The following is an 18,068-nucleotide window of genomic DNA, read 5'->3' as shown; positions in this document are numbered from 1 at the left end:
ACTCTACTTCTTGGTGGCCCTAAGTGTGGGCGTGTGCAGCATGAGTGTGTGCCTGCTCATGTTAAAGTGGCTGCTAGTGTGTGAGCGTGTACAGTGAGTGTGTTGTGCATGTGCTCATGTGTGCTTGTGTGTGGAGAGTTCAGTGTTCAGGGCTCTGATGGCCTGGGGGAAGAAGCTGAGCCGAAGTCTCTCTGTCCTAGCAGCTGGTGTTCGCAGGCGTCTGCCTGACCTGAGCAGCATGAACAGGCTGTTGTTGGGGTGGTGTGGGTATTTCATTATTCTGCAGGCTCTGGATTTGCACCTCTTGTTGTATAGAACCTGCAGGGGTGGTAGTGCAATACCCGTGGTACGCTCGGCTGAGCGCACCACTCTCTGTAGGGCCTTCTTGTCCTGTGCCGTGCTGTTTCCATACCAGGCAGTGATGTTTCCAGTCAAGATGCTCTCTACAGCTCCGGAGTAGAAGGACTGGAGTATCTTCCCAGATACTCTGAACTTCCTTAACTGTCTCAGGTGGTAGATGCGTTGCTTCGCCTTTTTTACGACTGAGTCTATGTGTGTTGTCCATGTCAGATCCTCTGCGATGTGGACCCCCAGGTACTTAAAGCTGCTCACCCTGTCCACGGTAGCCCCGTTAATCCTCAGTGGTGTGTGTGTCTCCTGCTGTCCTCTCCTATAATCCACGATCAGCTCCTTGGTTTTACCAATGTTCAGGAGCAGGCTGTTGTCCTGGCACCAGCGTTCCAGTACCTCGACCTCCTCCCGGTAGGCCTTCTCGTCGTTGTCCGAGATCAGCCCCACCACCACTGTGTCGTCCGCAAACTTCACTATGGAGTTGGAGCTGAACTTGGCCACACAGTCATGTGTGTATAGTGAGTACAGCAGGGGGCTCAGAACACATCCCTGGGGGGACCCGATGCTCAGGGTGATGATGTTGGAGGTCTGACCCCCCACCCTGACCGCCTGGGGCCTTTCACTCAGAAAGTCCAGTATCCCGGCGCTCAGAGCGGAGCTCAGACCTAGCTCGATCAGCTTGTCCACCAGTCTGGTGGGGACTATGATGTTGAACGCTGAGCTGTAGTCAATGAACAACAGTCTCACATAGCCCCCCTTCTGACGGTCCAGGTGAGAGAGGGTGCTGTGCAGTACTTGGGAGACCGCATCGTCAGTGGACCTGTTTGGCCTGTATGCAAATTGCATAGGGGAGGGAGGCACAAATGTGATCCTTGACCAGCCTCTCGAAACAATGGATGAGGAGATGAGGTCCCTAGAGGACAACCACACCTTTACTCTAACCAAGTTACCAGAGGGCAGACAGACAGTGGGAGGGAAATGGGTGTACTCAATCAAGGAGGGTATTGAAGGCCACAACAAGTACAAAGCCAGGTTTGTAGCTAAAGGTTACAGTCAGAGGGAGGGGATAGACTACGGTGAGACCTTCTCCCCCACAGCCAATCTGACCAGTGTAAGGGTAGTGATGCAGAAAGCGGCTGAGGACAGTTTGATTTTGCACCAGATGGATGTGAAGACAGCCTACCTGCATGCACCCATAGATAGGGAGATATACATGGAACAACCTGAAGGTTACGAGAAGAAAGGAGAGAAGCTAGTGTGTAAGCTAGAAAAATCCATTTACGGCCTGAAACAGTCTGGGCGAAATTGGAACGAGATGCTTCATACATGTCTCATTGAAGATCACTTCCTACAGAACCCAGTAGAACCCTGTGTTTACTCAAGGGAGTCAACAGAGTCAGGAAAAGTGATAATTGTCATTTGGGTGGATGATTTGATCATCGCAGCAGACAACACTAGAAACCTGGAACAGGTGAAAGGTATGCTCTCCACCAGATTCAAAATGAAGGACCTTGGCAGGTTAAAGCATTTTCTAGGCATGGACTTCGAACAGTCTGCCAATTGTGTAAAAATATCCCAGAAGAGATATGTGGAAAATATCCTGAAACGTTTTGACATGCAAGAATGTAGAACAAGGGAAACACCATGTGATCAAAAGCTAGACTACCAAGAGGATGCTCAGAAATTGACAGATGTAAAAATGTACAGAGAAGCTGTAGGTAGCCTCATTTATTTGACAACATGTACTTGCCCTGACCTATGTTTTGTAGTGAGTAAATTGTCACAGCATTTTGCTGACCCCACAGAGGAGCACTGGATTACAGCAAAACATGTTTTTCGTTATCTCAAAGGTACAGCAGATAAACAGCTTTGTTTCAGAAAGAGCAGCGAGGGCTTAGGGCTTAAAGCCTACAGTGATGCAGATTGGTCAGCAGACACCACAGACAGAAGAAGTACCACAGGGTATTGTGTGAGTTTGAACACAGACAGCTCACTGGTTTCGTGGAAAACAAAGAAGCAGCCCACAGTGGCACTATCAACTTGTGAAGCCGAATACATGGCTCTAGCTATGACAATACAGGAATGTATTTATCTAGAACAACTGCTCGAAGGAATGGATACTATGTATATAGGAAAACTGTTGTTTATGAAGACAACCAGGGAACGATTGCAATTGCGAGAAACCCTGTGTGCCAACAGAGGTGTAAACATGTGGATATAAAATATCATTTCATCAGATCTGTCATCAGAGAAGAAAGAATGACACTGATTTATTGTCCAACAGACGACATGGTAGCAGACGCTATGACGAAGCTGTTTCCAAACTGAAATTGAGAAGATTTGCAGAGGTCATGTTTGGTGTGTAAATATTGACTGTTATGTAGTATTGACTGCCATATCATTTTTGATGCTCTGAACTGTATTATTTTCTTTGTAAATTGTTTTTGAAGGAGTTGTACAGTATACTAGACAACCATAAGTGGGAGTGTTAAAGTTAGATGTTATGTATGATTGCAAGTAACTGTCTAACTGTGTCTAACTGTTTCCACAAGAGGGCGCTATAGGCAGAGCTGCTAATGATGTCGCCAGGTATAGAGGTATAAAAGGAGATATCGACTCCCCCTCTGTCTCTTCCTCTGTCGCTCTCACAAGAGAAGGACTCTCATGTACTGCTGTGTACCAATGTGAAATAAACCACGCCGTTTAATGGCTAAAGAGAGAAACCATGTCTCATGAACATATTATTGTCGCCCCATAGCTGACTCTGTCAACAGTAGCATTTATTTTTCAGCAAAGAAAGTGCAATAAAAGTGCAATAAACAAAACAGATACATTCACTGTGTGTACTGTTCTGCCTCTCATTTGTTGATGAAACAAAACCAACATCAACACAATTTACCACCAAGAGCGGATAGTTTAGTCTCACAAAAAGATCTCCGATGTTGTTAGCTACATGCTAATGTGAATGGCATTCTCCATGTATATAGTTAGCATCGAGGCTATTAACACTTTCAGTGCCCAGCAGGGGGCGCACATTTAGTGCTTGAATGCCCACTGTTACAAAGGGTCAGATTAAACCGAATATATATATTTATTGCTTGAGATCCCTTGTATAATATTTGTATATCGTTTGATATCCCTTGTATATTATTTGTATATATACACGGAATATCCCTTTACCTGGGTACAAACCAGAGTAATATTCGCTCTCCTATTGGACAGCGACCCCTAGGCGCCAACGACCAAGCCCCCAAAGGCAAGTTCAAAGGCAACTCCGGGCATGTCTCAACATGTCCAGAGTCTGCGCAGTAATACGAGACAGAACTGAGGTTGGCACTAGATAATTCACCTTACGTATAAATACGGCGCAGGTGGAAACAGCAGCACTTAGTCACTTGTTCAGTCTTACCAAAACCTTGATGCCTTCACCACGAGACAACGTGCAGTGAAGTGAGCAACTTTGCCTCTAAATAGAGCCTTGAGAACCGCGTGCGAATAGATTGCTAAAGTGTCAGAGTTTAACGCAGTAACGTTGAGTTCGACTTATTCTAATGTGAAGTAATAGTCGATCATTTATAGTGTATCGTGCGGCTACAGTTCTTCAGTGACCAGCATTACCACCGGTTCGTCGTGTATATAGCTAGTGCACTTATCCAGGCTGGGCGGCCTAAACTCGTGCCCCCACCCGAGGAGTCCTAGACGAGAACCGTTGGATATGTACACCGGAGAACCTACACCGGCGACTGCAGAACCATTTCTGGTTGGATTATATTGCTTTGGGACCGTGACTGCTGGAGCAGAGAACCGTCGATCCCACTGTCGTTTGGGATCTACCCCCCGTGAGGATCATCACTCGGGCCCGCCTCTAGGAAGAGGCTGGCTAGCTGTCTTCCATGCTGTCGAGCATACTGGATTAAGGCTGTTGCTTTGTCTACTGATCAAGGGAGTACATGCACTGGCTCCTGTATCTGGAGCCTCGTTATTCCTCGTTGACCCAGACTTTGTACCCGAACATTCCTCTACCCCTGCCGGCCTTACACCCGGAGGGAACCCCCCAGTGTCTCCAGCTGGTACTAGTGTGCCCTATGTAATTGCTATACCACAGGTGGCGTCAGTTTAGACCCATCCTAGTATTCATACTATTCTCATTGACTTACGCTCTTGACTGACTTTACGTGTGTTCTTCGCCATACAAGCGCGAGCCTAATTCTCAATCTGTAACCTAACGTTGCTTAATAATAATAAATACCCTCCAAATAGAACTTTATGTGTCAATGCCGTATTCTTGTGTGGGTGTTCAACATATATATTCATGTACTGTATGGCCAGTAATTAAAGTACATAACTAGTAGTGGTTTAATATATCATACTCTTTAATACAGTCAGGGAATTGTACCCCTCAGTTACACCCACCATTCACTTCAATGTTAGCAATAATATCGCCTAATCTATATTTTAAATTATGGCTATGTGTCTAATCTGCCCGTTGCTTAACAATGACTCATTTTCCAGTCAACATTGTCGAAGCGGATTGTTTTTTTATCGGTTCATTTCCATTTTATAGCATTTTGAAAAGCCCTCGTTTTCAAGGGGAAAAAAATAATCTGTGATAAACGCCCTGTACTGTAATATTCTAGAACGTTGTCATTTTTCTGCCTATTTATGAATCGTTTTAGATTATCGATAGTATATGTGTACGTATGCACGCTGGTGCCGTGAGCTGAAAATCGATTCTCTTAGTTCCTGATGGCTCGCACAGTCAAACAGCCATATCACATATAGGGGAAAAGCTTATATCTCCGTGAAAACAGGTCTGATTATCCTAAGACTGGTAAAATAGATTCCTTACCTGAGATCAGATGGTATCCAAATGGATTATTCCAATTCCTGATCGCCATTCCAAAAATCGATCCTTTATATTGATCCAACGCGTATACTCTAAAACACATATTACACGCTGTGCTGAGGGTCCACAATGAATCTGATCGGCTCCGGTTACATGCGTGAGAAGTAAAATGTGGATTCCGGAGTTTTTTTTTCTCATCCATTTTCATTGAGTCCAATCCAAAAGGGTGCATTACCATCTGGGAGACGGCGCTTTTTTCACATCTGAGCGCCTGGTGGGGCAGGTTTACCAACGGTAGACTCGGTTGATGAAATATGAATTCAGATCGCTAATAAAACAAATAAAACGAGAATTCTCGTGATGGGCATTCAGGGGGCGGGCTGATAACCCGAGACATCTCGTGATGGGCATTCAGAGTGTTAACGTAGTAACGTTAACGCTAGTAGAAATGGATGAAAACTTTATTTAACAGATTGCAGAATGGGTACAATACAATATGGCTCAATACAAACAATTGTTAAGGGAATGCAGACTGTTGTAGTTTGGAGTACTGGGTTCTTTATAACAATAACTCTACAACACGTTGGTAGCCGCAGCTACTTGGGACAGCTCTGCTGTAAACACTGGAAATAACCGTGCATGTCTCTACTGCGCATGGGCATTGGGCAGAACGGCTCCGTATCCGGCTCGCGCAAATTACATGGCACCATTGTCTGCGAGTTTCGGCGAGTTTCCTAAACGAAAACACCTTTTGAGCGGTACCGCTAGAAAAACGTGTTTTCCTGCCAAAACTGCGTTTCTTTTTAACTTGGACATGCAAACGTAATCATTAGAAAATAGAACGTTGCTGTTTTACACCAGTGTAACCATGGCCTAAGTTCCTAAAGTCTGGCACATTCCAGAATCGACCGGCTAATAAACCTTGTAGCGACAGCCAGGGTGACATGAACAGCAATTTAACAAGTTTTCACATGGACCTACAAATAGGAGACTCTCTTTCTTTCTTTCTCTCTCACTCTCTCGCTGAATGTTTAGGGCCTCTGTCTGTCTGTGAAAGCAACACCAGGAGGTTCCTATAAACGCTTAAAGAACAGTTGTTCACAAGCAGTTACCAAACAATGTGATTCAAGTACTGCTGCCACCATGACCGCTATTTTAATTGCCAGGGTCATGTTGACCGTTGAAAACCACCACATTAGTTATGCACATAAAACTGCATAATACAGTTGTCTAAAAGACAACAGCCAAACAGCCCATAGTAAGCAGTTCTCCCTGCATTGTTGCCCCTGTGCTGGCTCTTCCTTTAGTTTTTCTTCTCTCGCCCATTACCATAAACTGACGTCCTCTTGCCAAAACACCTTGGAACTCGGAGCACGTATGAAGAAACTGGACACGCACCAAAAGGAGCACCTTGCCAGATCCCACAAACTAACAAAGATCTAGATCTTTCTCTCCAGGGATGAAATTCTCAACCGACAGGCAGGAGTAGAGCAGTGGGAAGACTGTTCTCTCTGGTCCGTTCTCCTGCTCTCTCCCCACGCTCTCTTTCGGCTGATAACCGACTCTAACCCACTAGGGCCATTCCAACGCCGCCGCCGTCTGCCTTTTTGCAAACCTAATTGAAAGAGCAGAAGTGCCTTAAATCTACCCGCTGTTGTTTTATCAAACGAGGCAAACCAGACCAGCTCTCTATAGTCTAGCGACAGTCTGCCTGGCTGTCTTTGTGATGCATTGTCTGTCTGCAGATGGCTGATTTCCATTTTAGATGGTGGTGCTGGTCATGAGGGCCGTTCCGTCTTGGCAGGGCGGCACATGGCTGGCCCTCGTCTAGACTCCTCATGTAAACACAGCTTAATGAGCCCAGAGGAGGAGCTCCACTCAGGCAGAGCAGAGCAGAGCAGAGCACCCCCCCCCCCCCTTCAGCCAGACATGTTGCTTCAATCAGGATACTACAAATTCAACTAATGTTGAATATACTGATATACACAACATGGTCCGGCACACTTCATTGTGATATACATGCTATAAGATTACGCAACATTTTATATCAAATGCATAGACGTTTCTGAGAATCCTTGACGAGGACACTGTCGATAACTCTGATTCTATGGGAACATGGTCAGAGATCTAGTCCGTACCTAATTCAGTGGCGGGCCAGAGTGACCCCTGGCTCTAACCCCTGGCAACATGTCAACGAACAGGCACTGTGAAAATCGCCACATGTGTGAGCAAGGCGACTATGGGCTTGTGGATTTGGGCGGTCCCACGCCTTGGTGACCCTGGTATGGCCACTCAGGTGTAAATCAGACCTCGCTGCTGTCCAGACCGAAAGCCCTTATGAGACACTGTGACCCCCATAGTCACCTTCACCGACAGTCCCACGCAGCATAAGGAATCACTTGACCTTTGACTTGTATAGGACAGAAATCACAGGGGCCACTGACTGAGGATGATCTCTTAACCAACCTTTATTTGCAACATTCTTTTGACATTCTGCATGTTACCAGGCCGCTATTATCATCTTATGTTGAAGCTAATAGTAAGATAAAGGGAACGAGACACACACACACACACACACACACATACACACACACAAAGGCTAGACAGATATATCAGCCATCCAATATTATCTGTCGATATCTACCTTTTACCGATCATTATCAGTGTTCCATTTTTTTTTTCTATTTTTTTTTTTAAGGTAGATACATTTGACTGAATGTTTCATTGCAGGCAAGTAAACAGCAATTTGTGATGACATTTTTAATTGAAAGTGAACCATCCAGACCTGCTATATGATGATATAGATCTGACAGACTTGTAAGCATATGGCTATTTATTTGTAAAATCAGTTTCTTATGTAAGGCTAAAGCGATAACGTTTTGCTGAAAAAATAATGCTGTTCAGTCTTTACTGAGTATTCTGAATGAGAGAATGGGGGATATTTACAAGAGAATTACAATTTCCATGCAGTCTTAGAAAAGAAAGTTGCCTATATCGGCAAATGGGCAGATATCTGATCTGATCAGTTATCAGAAATGTAAGCCCCCAAATATCGACAGGAGCCTTTATCAGTCTATAGCCCTAACACACACAGGTGTTTATGAATCTTTCTTTTAATGTTGAAACAATATAGAAATTACAAATTTTATTCTCGGGTCTTACTCGTTGGCCACATAGCCTTAATTAACCCCCCATTATTCGAATATTAAAACAGTTTGAGAAATAACAAAAAATGTCACGTGTAAATTAATAATGTATTCAGCATTGAAATGGCGACATCATATAAGCCTAAGCCTAAGCATAAGCCTATATCATTCTCAGGTGAGTCACATAAAACCGTTGTCTTCTTGCAGAAAGAGAAAGGTAACTTACCTTGACCGTGGAGAACTCCGAACAGAGAACAGAGCAACAGTATCCAGGGACCCATTGAATGGCAACAAACTTTAAACAACACGAAGTGCAGCAGATGTCTGATATTCGGCACTACGTGTGAATAAACAGTACAGTTTCTCACGGACTCGCAGATTTTCGGACGGACCGTAAAAAAAAAAAAAAAAAAAAAAGATTGTGAGCAACGCGGAAAGGAGTGAAAATGTGATGGAGGCTCAGAGTCGCAGTCACGGCGTGTCTTTCGGAATGAGCGTCTTAATTATGGTACGGTGAGGGGCGGGCCGGGGGGCACTGACTGTCAGCAGGCAAACCTCTGGATTATCACTGGGGTGTCTAGCCATGTATGTTCTGGACCTCTAGGAAGTAAGAATCTCTGAACACGAGGTTTGGGTCAGGCTGAGAAAATAAACTACGTTTTATTGCATTATGAATTTTAAGTTTCTGCAGGCTACTGAAAGCATCAGCGCATAATTGTAATTGTCTCTTGACCTATAACTATTCAGCCTGTGCCGAAATTATCCTGCTGATTAGAGAACATCTGGAGATGTTTTGAGGTTATAAAAAAATCTGATGGGCATGCGCAAAATCTTTAGAATATTTTGGTTAGGGGAAATGCAATTATCGAATGCATAATCCGTTTGTAACATTTACAACCATAGCCAGTTCTGCAATTATTCACCACATTTGAGGTTGATGATTTGCGAATTGTGCCCATAGGAAAATGATGGCACTGGAACTTGTCTGTATGGCTAGCCTACTATTTCACCCTCCATATTTATCAAATCGTGAAATAAAGCACATGTATCCTGCTGAAGTGCTGATTAGAGAACATCTGGAGATGTTTTGAGGTCATACAAAAAATCTGCTGTGGCTATATCCACACGGGAATGCGTAAAATATTTAGAATATTTTAGTTAGGGGAAATAAAAATATCTAATGCATAATCCGTTTGTAACATTTACAAGGATTGCCAGTTCTGCAAGTTTTCACCACATGTGAGGTTGATCATTTGCGCCCATAGGAACATGATTGATGCCACTGGAACTTGTCTGCATGCACCCTCCTTCATATGAATCAAATCGCGAAATAAAGCCCATTTATTTGGAAAATGTAATGCATTCTAGTGCTGTGCTGGGCTCATTGCAATGCTAAAGTCAAATTGTGCCCAAGAGGAGGAATGACTTTCTCCCAACCTTATGAATTACAAATTCTTAATTTAGCAAGAGCGCCTTTAGGCTAATTGTTTTGGGCATTTTTATCAGCCACACACTCAGAAAGCTTCACAGATCGTTGGACACACACACACGCACGCACACACACATACATACAGACACACACACACACACACAGACCTACACACACACAAGCAGGAATACCGGGACTGGGAAAAAGGAGAGAAATAATTGCTAGACTACATTATAAACATTTTAGTCAACTGAGAACTGACCTTCTGCAGATTCAACCAGTCCTCTGGTTCTGGGCAAGGTGACAAGGAGAGGGTATGATCACCTAATCAGAACCACATGTCTGCACCACATAGCCAGCCGTGAAACATCACAGCACATTGATACCAAGACACTACAGGCACAGCCACAGTATGAGAGAGCCTTACAGCACACATATTGCATTAGGTCCTACACTCTTTTTGCTGATTGTACACTATATACTTCCACTGTTGCTGATCTTGTTCAGAATGACTACATCTTAAAACATGTTTGAGATCAAATAGTGCAGAATCTAAAGGGGAACTACTGGTAGCCCAGAGCAGGTTCCCTTATCAGCCAAGAAATGTGGCATCAAAGCTCAACCCACAATAGCCAAAACAAACAACAAAGAGTACCCTTTACTGCTGGTCCGTCCTTATCTTATCTGCTTCCTGCTAGAATGTGGACAGCACTGATATAGATTAGATATAAAGGTCCACGTCAGGCCATATAAGGCTCAGCAGGGCACCCTTAAATCAGAACCAGACTTGGAGCCTGGTTAGTCAGGAGAGCAGCGAAGATCTGAGGGCAAATTCTCTCGTCTGTGGCTCTTCCCATACGACGAGCTACCCCCCCCCCCCCCCCCCCCCCCCAAACACATTTAGGGCTTAATGAGAAACAGCAGCATGGGCCAAACTCTGGCTCTTTAGTGAAGGAAATTAAGAGTTGTCCACAGGTTACACGCAGGGGGGTGCAGTTCCTTTGAGGCCATGTCGGTGTCACTCAGCATATAGGGCCACTGATGCATAGGTCACTGGAGGCCAACCTTTGGGGCCCCAAGACATTGTCCACTATTACTGTACACAACTTGCTAAAGAGGAAAGTGCTATTGCCTTATTGTAAAATGATATGCTTGATAATGGTTAATATTTTGATAAAAGGTATTTTACTGTATTGTTATGGCATTTACACTTAAAGTAGAAAAACAAAAGTAATCTGTAAAATAATACAGTGAATTCCCCGTGAAAAAACATAACATTTTTACAGTGTAGCTTCACTTTATTAGTCTATTAAAACTTAGATAGACTCTTCATAAGCAAGTATACAGTGCGGGATATGTACGACATAATGTTCCATCCACTAATGGTAATAAGAATCATCACCAAGAAATATGGCCTTTGGACAAATAACTGTATAAACCCATTTAAATTTTCAAATGACCTCAGATAATCTCATTAGCTAAATACTGCATGTTCAAGTGTTCTATGGTTTCATAGTTAAAGGCAGTGTTTGACAAACATTGTTACTTAGCTGAAAGAGTTATACCCTTCCTGCTGACCTGTGTTGTACAGAGCTTGTAAGTCGCTTTGGATAAAAGCGTCAGCTAAATGACTAAATGTAAATGAAAGCTGTGTAGTCAAAGGTGATGTATATACCATACACACTCATCCAGTGATATGGATTGACTATACAACTGCAAGTGATTCGGTTGTAAGATATATTTATTTTTACCCTGTAAACAGCTGCAAGTTAACTTGCATGCAAACATAAGTAGGACTAAATGTGTTGGCTGTCAAGAAAAAATAACTATACATGATGATCATAAGAAAACACAGTTTACACCGGTGGGTGACCGGTGGGTAGGAGAAAACACATGACATGAAATAAACTGCCCGTGGGTGGAAAAACAGTCATACGGAAACATTAACATATGTAGGCCTACTGTGTTCAATTCTACACAGCAAATTATCAGCTCATATTTAAATAAAAGACCAATCAATAAATAATCAAGCAAGCAAGCAAACAAATTACAATTAACCAGGACATGAACCTGTACAAAATGAGATCAAGAAAGATTTAGGATCTTATCACGTTATAAGTGATAAGCCTACCCAACTAGCATAGCACAACACCAAACTGTTATTCAGTGCTGTGCGACTATCCATCCCCTTCATGTATAAGATAAGATATTATCAGGCTGCTATGATATTCTTGTTCAATTTACTGGTCTAAAGAGGTTTTACCCTGTACCCCATGTAAGTTCTTATTCCACATAAAATGCACTTTACAGTCTTTACACTCAAGCTGAATATGTTTTGTGATTATCAAACCATCTTCTGATCACCAGTACTGGTTTCCTGCTTTGAAAGCCAGAGTAATTATCTGGGCTTTAGTCATACTGTAGTTAGACCAACCCTATTTCATCAGAATTACTGTAAATCTAGAAGCTGTAATGTAAATACAGGACACTGCAGAAAACAGGAAGTTGATTTGGCACCCTGTATCACAATTCTTAGTGTGCAAAAGGAGCGAATCACCGAACATACAGCACATTTGTTGCTAGATCTCATATAACAATTTTTCATAGATGTTAGTAGTGTAGTGGAAATACACTCTATGTAGGGATGCAGCGATACTGCTGTCAGATATCATACAGATACCAGGCTGAAAAGATTGAATGGTTCTGGAGAATTTCCCCAATACTAACTCTCAGAAATCAAAGTGATTTGATTTTCTGTGTTTTTGGCACATAAAAGCATGTTAGATCTCTAACTAGTATCTAAAAAGAATCATAGCATGTTTGTGTGGTAAGCCCAAACGAATGGGCTACACATGTATTGTTTAGTTCAACTTTAGTAAAAGTAATGGATCGAATTGGTATAGTTAGGACTCAGAATTGGTATTGGCAATGAAAAGTGGTATCGGTGTGTCTCTAAATCTCCCGGAGGGCTACTACTGGCAGTGCTATTGACCATAATCACACAGCAGCCAATTTGCTCTTATGTCATGCTCAGGTTGGGGGTGGTGGAAAGGAATCCCAATCTGAGCATGACATAAGAGCAAAATGGCCACCGTGTGAATATTATTCTCCAGAGGATTTGTGCCTTCAAATGGCCTCCTCCTGACTCCTGCTCCAACAGCCTCCTCCTGCCTCCTGCCCCCACACAGCCTCCTCCTGCCCCCACACAGCCTCCTCCTGCCCCCACACAGCCTCCTCCTGCCCCCACACAGCCTCCTCCTGCCCCCACACAGCCTCCTCCTGCCTCAACACAGCCTCCTCCTGCCCCCACACAGCCTCCTCCTGCCTCAACACAGCCTCCTCCTGCCTCAACACAGCCTCCTCCTGCCCCCACACAGCCTCCTCCTGCGCCCACATGGCCTCCTCCTGCCCCCACATGGCCTCCTCCTGCCCCCACACAGCCTCCTCCTGCCTCAACACAGCCTCCTCCTGCCTCAACACAGCCTCCTCCTGCCCCCACACAGCCTCCTCCTGCGCCCACATGGCCTCCTCCTGCGCCCACATGGCCTCCTCCTGCCCCCACATGGCCTCCTCCTGCCCCCACACAGCCTGCCCCCACACAGCCTCCTCCTGCTCCCACACAGCCCCCTCCTGCCCCCACACAGCCTCCTCCTGCCCCCACACAGCCTCCTCCTGCCTCCTGCCCCCACACAGCCTCCTCCTGCCCTCACACAGCCTCCTCCTCTCCCTTGGGAGAACTCTGTGCATCTTGGTGTTTTGCATCTTGGGACTTTGCATCTTGGGACTTTGTATCTTGGGACTTTGTATCTTGGGACTTTGCATCTTGGGACTTTGTATCTTGGGACTTTGCATCTTGGGACTTTGCATCTTGGGACTTTGTATCTTGGGACTTTGTATCTTGGGACTTTGCATCTTGGGACTTTGCATCTTGGGACTTTGTATCTTGGGACTTTGTATCTTGGGACTTTGCATCTTGGGACTTTGCATCCTGGGACTTTGCATCCTGTGACTTTGCATCTTGGGACTTTGCATCTTGGGACTTTGCATCTTGGGACTTTGCATCTTGGGACTTTGCATCTTGGGACTTTGCCGGCTCAGGCGTCTTCCCGGGGGGAGACGAGGGCTGAGGAACGGGAGGAGGAGGAGGAGGCCTGGCAGGACTGATGACCTCCGTCTTGACTTGAAGAAAGACCTGTTCTGGGTAGAGGATCCTCAGGTGCTCCTCGAACAGCTCCCCCAGCTTCCTGCCCGCCGTGGCCCGCTCGGTGGCGGCCTGCCGTGGGAACAAGGAACAATACAGAGACACTGTGATAAAAGATCATCAGCGGGTCGCAAGTACTTCATACTTCTGTCGAGGGTAACCCTAAAAGAGTGTTTGGGCACATGGTAAATCCTGTGTACGCTCACCTCATGGAGCACGGCGCAGTTCCTGAAGATGAGCCGGACGTCTGACACAAACTCTGCAGGGCTCGGGTAGCAGGGCTTCTGCTTCGCCTGCAGTCTGCTTCTCACAATGGAGAGAGCCATCGCCGTCTTTATGGTCGGCTTGTTCTCAGCTAATGTCTATTGAAGAATAGAAAAAAAATAAAAATAAAAAAACATGTTACCGACAATGTCCTACATGTACGTGCACATAATCCTTTTACATATCTGTAGATACTATATCTATACATATCCCTTACCTGGATGGGGATGTGGTGGGGATTGATGCGTGGGGTGTTTGGGGGACTGGCTGTTCCGGGAGGGTTCACATGCCTTCGAGCAACATTGTACTTATTTTATGCCTATTGTCACCGAATTTCCCCAAGGGGATCAATAAAGTTCATCCTCCTTATCCTTCCTATTCTATGTCTGCATTGTTTTTATTCTGTCAACTCTGTGCTGATTTTACGCCTATGTTCATTTTATACTAATTGCTGTGGGGAACTTTGGGCTGCGGTCCATGTGTGAAAAGTGCTATATAGAGTTATTCATATTTATTATTATTATTATATTGTAAAAAATGTATGCATTGAAATGTCTGTAAAGTCTCGACGACATTGAAAATGAGGGTGACCTCAATTGTCCTTTCGAGAATAAATAAAGGTTTGAATTTAATTTAATTTAACCTACTCTTACTACAGTAGTTACGCTGCTGGCCAGTATGACTACTACCATAGTGTCTTTATACCTGTATCACTGTACATATTATACTACAACTCTGTACATACTGTACATCTGATTAGCACTACACGCAGTAGTACTAATATATATGTATTTGTACCCAGTTTAATCACCTGTACATTGTATATTGCTGTTGCACTTTACTGCTACACTTGCACTCTGGTTCGATGCCAAACTTATTTTTGTTGTATACTGTACTTGTGCTGTATAATGACAATACATTTTAATCTTATCTAATCTAATACCATGTTTATGTTATGTACTGTCATGGAATATATTATCATGTCCTTATAGATCTGTGTTGAGATATCATGTTATACAGCGTGACTTTCAGTGTGACCAGCTTGACTGGTTAATGTGTGTATGTCTCTTTAAGAAGACTCCAACATCTCCCCAGCCATAACAAAATTGTTGTTGCTTCCAGTGACTGAGAACCATTTTTGTTTACCTTCATCATCATATCTGATATTATGTTACGTCTGACAACTGTGTATTTAACATACGTCTGAACAGAACTCTGGGTCAGTCTATGGCCAGACGCTACTGTATTAACATGTTGTCTCTGACTGTAAACTGTCCTTTCATTTGTGGCCACGGATGAAATAAACTTTCCTATTATTAATAATGACTCAGAATCATTAATGTAAACGGCTCATCGTTTGTCCCTTTAATATTTCCCATTACAGTACATATAGTGAGGCTATGTTATTACTTTACTTTATATTTTTATGATATATTATATTGATGATGATGACCCACTGAGACATAACCCCCCCCCCCCCAAAAAAGAAAAGGCCACTCTTTTTATCCTTCTCTCTTGATTGAACCATATAATAATCATTACAATACATCTACAGTAAGCGCATGTGGCGTTAATCCTGTGATCTGCAGTTACCTCAGTGCTCACTGCGGGGGACGCAGGTTCTTGGAAGTCTGTGCTCAGCTCGCTGCAAAACAACCGCAGCAACAGCCTCTCGCACTTCTGCAAAGGTAGACGAAGACATTTTACGTAATAGATGCCAACTGAAAAGGTTAACGGAAGAAATTACTATGTTTATGTAATTGTGGCAGCTCTAAATGGCTTTTTATTTAAGAAAATATATATAAATATATGTTGCTAATTTACAGAATTTCTCCCTGGGATTAATTAAGTTTTCTTGTACTACTTATCTTATGTAATTCAAGATAATTAAGAGAAGATGGTTATTGCTCCCCCAGAGGGAAGAGTGGGTCATTGAGCAGCATAAGCACCAACACCCAAAAAGCCATAAAACTACATATAAATACGAAACAAGCATCAAAGAACAATAACAATAGACGTAAAAAATTAAAGAACAACAATACATCATCCACATCATCTATTTACATATTGCCAAAGATGTCTATATGATACAGCATTTACAGAGGAATCTGCTAAATGAGCAGATGTGCAGAACCTGTGCAGATTAAAAGCATGCAAGACCAGTCCTCAACAACACTGAACCGGACTGAACATTTGCATAGCCATCATCATAAACTAAACGTACACAGCGGTCAACATCCGACAGTTGACATACATAGACGGACAAAAGTAGAGTTTTAAAAGTAGAGTACTGACTCGTTTGTCCACGGGGGGGAGACCTCTGTCGGAGCCTGGCTCCTCCTTCACCATCTTGGCTCTGGGTTTGCCATCGCAGTCATACTCCAGCTCAGGCACCGACAGGTCCCGGCAGAATGAGCAAAACCACTCCCCGCTGAGAGGAGACAGACCGGAGTCAATAAAAATGGTTAACAGCCGTTTGTCTCAACAAAGAGATGCATTTCATTAGGGGGAAACTCTAGACTTGTCTGTGACATTCCACGAGGGATGAAGCGTGACTCTCTCCACGTTAAAATGCCGTCTTTAATAGCCTGTGGTTTAAACTAATACATCCGTGCTATGGTGACTGAAATGTCACCGCTTTAACCATAGGCTTATAAAGATTACTTCTTAATGGAGTCGTGGTTCATCCTTTTAAACATATTCAAGTAACACCTCTACTGTACTGTTACATTTGCACTCTGGTTAGATGCCAACCCTATTTTAGTTTCTCTGTACTTGTGCTGTATAATGACAATACATTTTAATCTAATTTAATCTAGAATAGAATAGTCTTTATTGTCATTATACTGCGTACAACGAGATTAAGAACTCAAACTTAAGGTGCTACACAATAAAGCACACAAGTACACAGTTATCAAAATAACAAACTTAAGGTGCTGCACAATAAATCACACTGTACACAATTATTAAACAACAAAGAGTTCACAATATCACAGCTAAAAACAAGTTGCCATCAGTCAGGATCTAATCTACTCTAATCCACTCCTGGTTGTTTTATCGACCACCCCTTACCCGGGGGACTTCAGGAGAGATGGAACGTGGCATGTGAGGTGGAAAACTTTGGGACACTTTTCACAGCACAGCAGCTCTCCCCCTTTTTGACACACGGCACACCAGTCCTCGCTGGGGTCCCCCGCCGGAGCTTGACCCTTGTCTGCCCACTGCGAGGGGCTCGGATTCGGGGTAGCGGCCTGACTTTGGTCCCCCGGATTCCTTGGGGTCTGTGGAGGGGTGTGGGGCTTGGCTTCCGCGCGTGGAGGAGGAGGAAGAGGAGGAGGAGGAGGAGGAGGAGGAGGAGGAGGAGGAGGAGGAGGAGGAGGAGGAGTGTGGTGGACCTGCTGCCCTCCAGCTTTGAGGCCGGCGTGTGGCTGCTGGTCCCCCGTGCTGTCGGGCAGGTTGGCTCTGTGGCTGCTGGCTTGTACCTGATGCACACAAAGACCAGCTCTCAAACCACTGAGTACAACTCAGGCAGTATACACAGATACAGATCACTACCAAATAATGACAAACTCAAAACAGCTATGACTGATACTGAGGCTAATAAGGCTAATAATTATACTATTACTACAATAATTGAAACAGCTGTGGCTACAGTTGAGTTCCTTTTGTGTTTTTGCAAATATCAGACGATTCTAAAGTTTAGCTATAGCAATTGTGCAGTTTTTAAAAGTACTTTTACGTTTACTTAAAGAACCAGTACAATGAGGTTAATTAATTCAGAATATATATATAAATGAAGATTATTATTATTATTATTATTATTATTATTAT

The 18,068-nt window shown here is 43.8% G+C and overlaps 2 protein-coding genes across 5 annotated transcripts in view; both read right to left on the bottom strand.

Moving 5' to 3' along the window:
• Window positions 1–8,852, bottom strand: part of fbln1 (fibulin 1) — a 96,760-nt gene extending 87,908 nt beyond the window's left edge. The window contains exon 1 of one of the 2 annotated variants that reach the window (XM_084334620.1): window positions 8,570–8,852. In XM_084334620.1, the coding sequence (XP_084190746.1) occupies window positions 8,570–8,624 (55 nt within the window). In that variant the 5' untranslated portion in view covers window positions 8,625–8,852. The remainder of the gene's footprint in view (window positions 1–8,569) is intronic. The other variant, XM_084334621.1, reaches the window with a different exon arrangement.
• Window positions 8,853–13,470: 4,618 nt separating this feature from the next.
• The window catches only part of LOC311245115 (transcription intermediary factor 1-alpha-like), a 32,122-nt gene continuing 27,524 nt past the window's right edge, over window positions 13,471–18,068 (bottom strand). For all 3 annotated transcript variants that reach the window (XM_084334903.1, XM_084334904.1, XM_084334905.1), the window contains exons 14-18: window positions 17,310–17,719; window positions 16,533–16,668; window positions 15,831–15,917; window positions 14,180–14,335; window positions 13,471–14,045 (exon numbers count right to left, since the gene is read on the bottom strand). In XM_084334903.1, coding sequence (XP_084191029.1) covers window positions 13,479–14,045; window positions 14,180–14,335; window positions 15,831–15,917; window positions 16,533–16,668; window positions 17,310–17,719 — 1,356 coding nt within the window. In that variant the 3' untranslated portion in view covers window positions 13,471–13,478. The remainder of the gene's footprint in view (window positions 14,046–14,179; window positions 14,336–15,830; window positions 15,918–16,532; window positions 16,669–17,309; window positions 17,720–18,068) is intronic.

The sequence above is a fragment of the Notolepis coatsorum genome, assembly GCF_963971535.1.
Source record: "Notolepis coatsorum genome assembly, chromosome: 18".
Classification (NCBI taxonomy): Eukaryota; Metazoa; Chordata; class Actinopteri; order Aulopiformes; family Paralepididae; genus Notolepis; species Notolepis coatsorum.
This window is presented reverse-complemented; position numbering and strand designations above follow the sequence as displayed.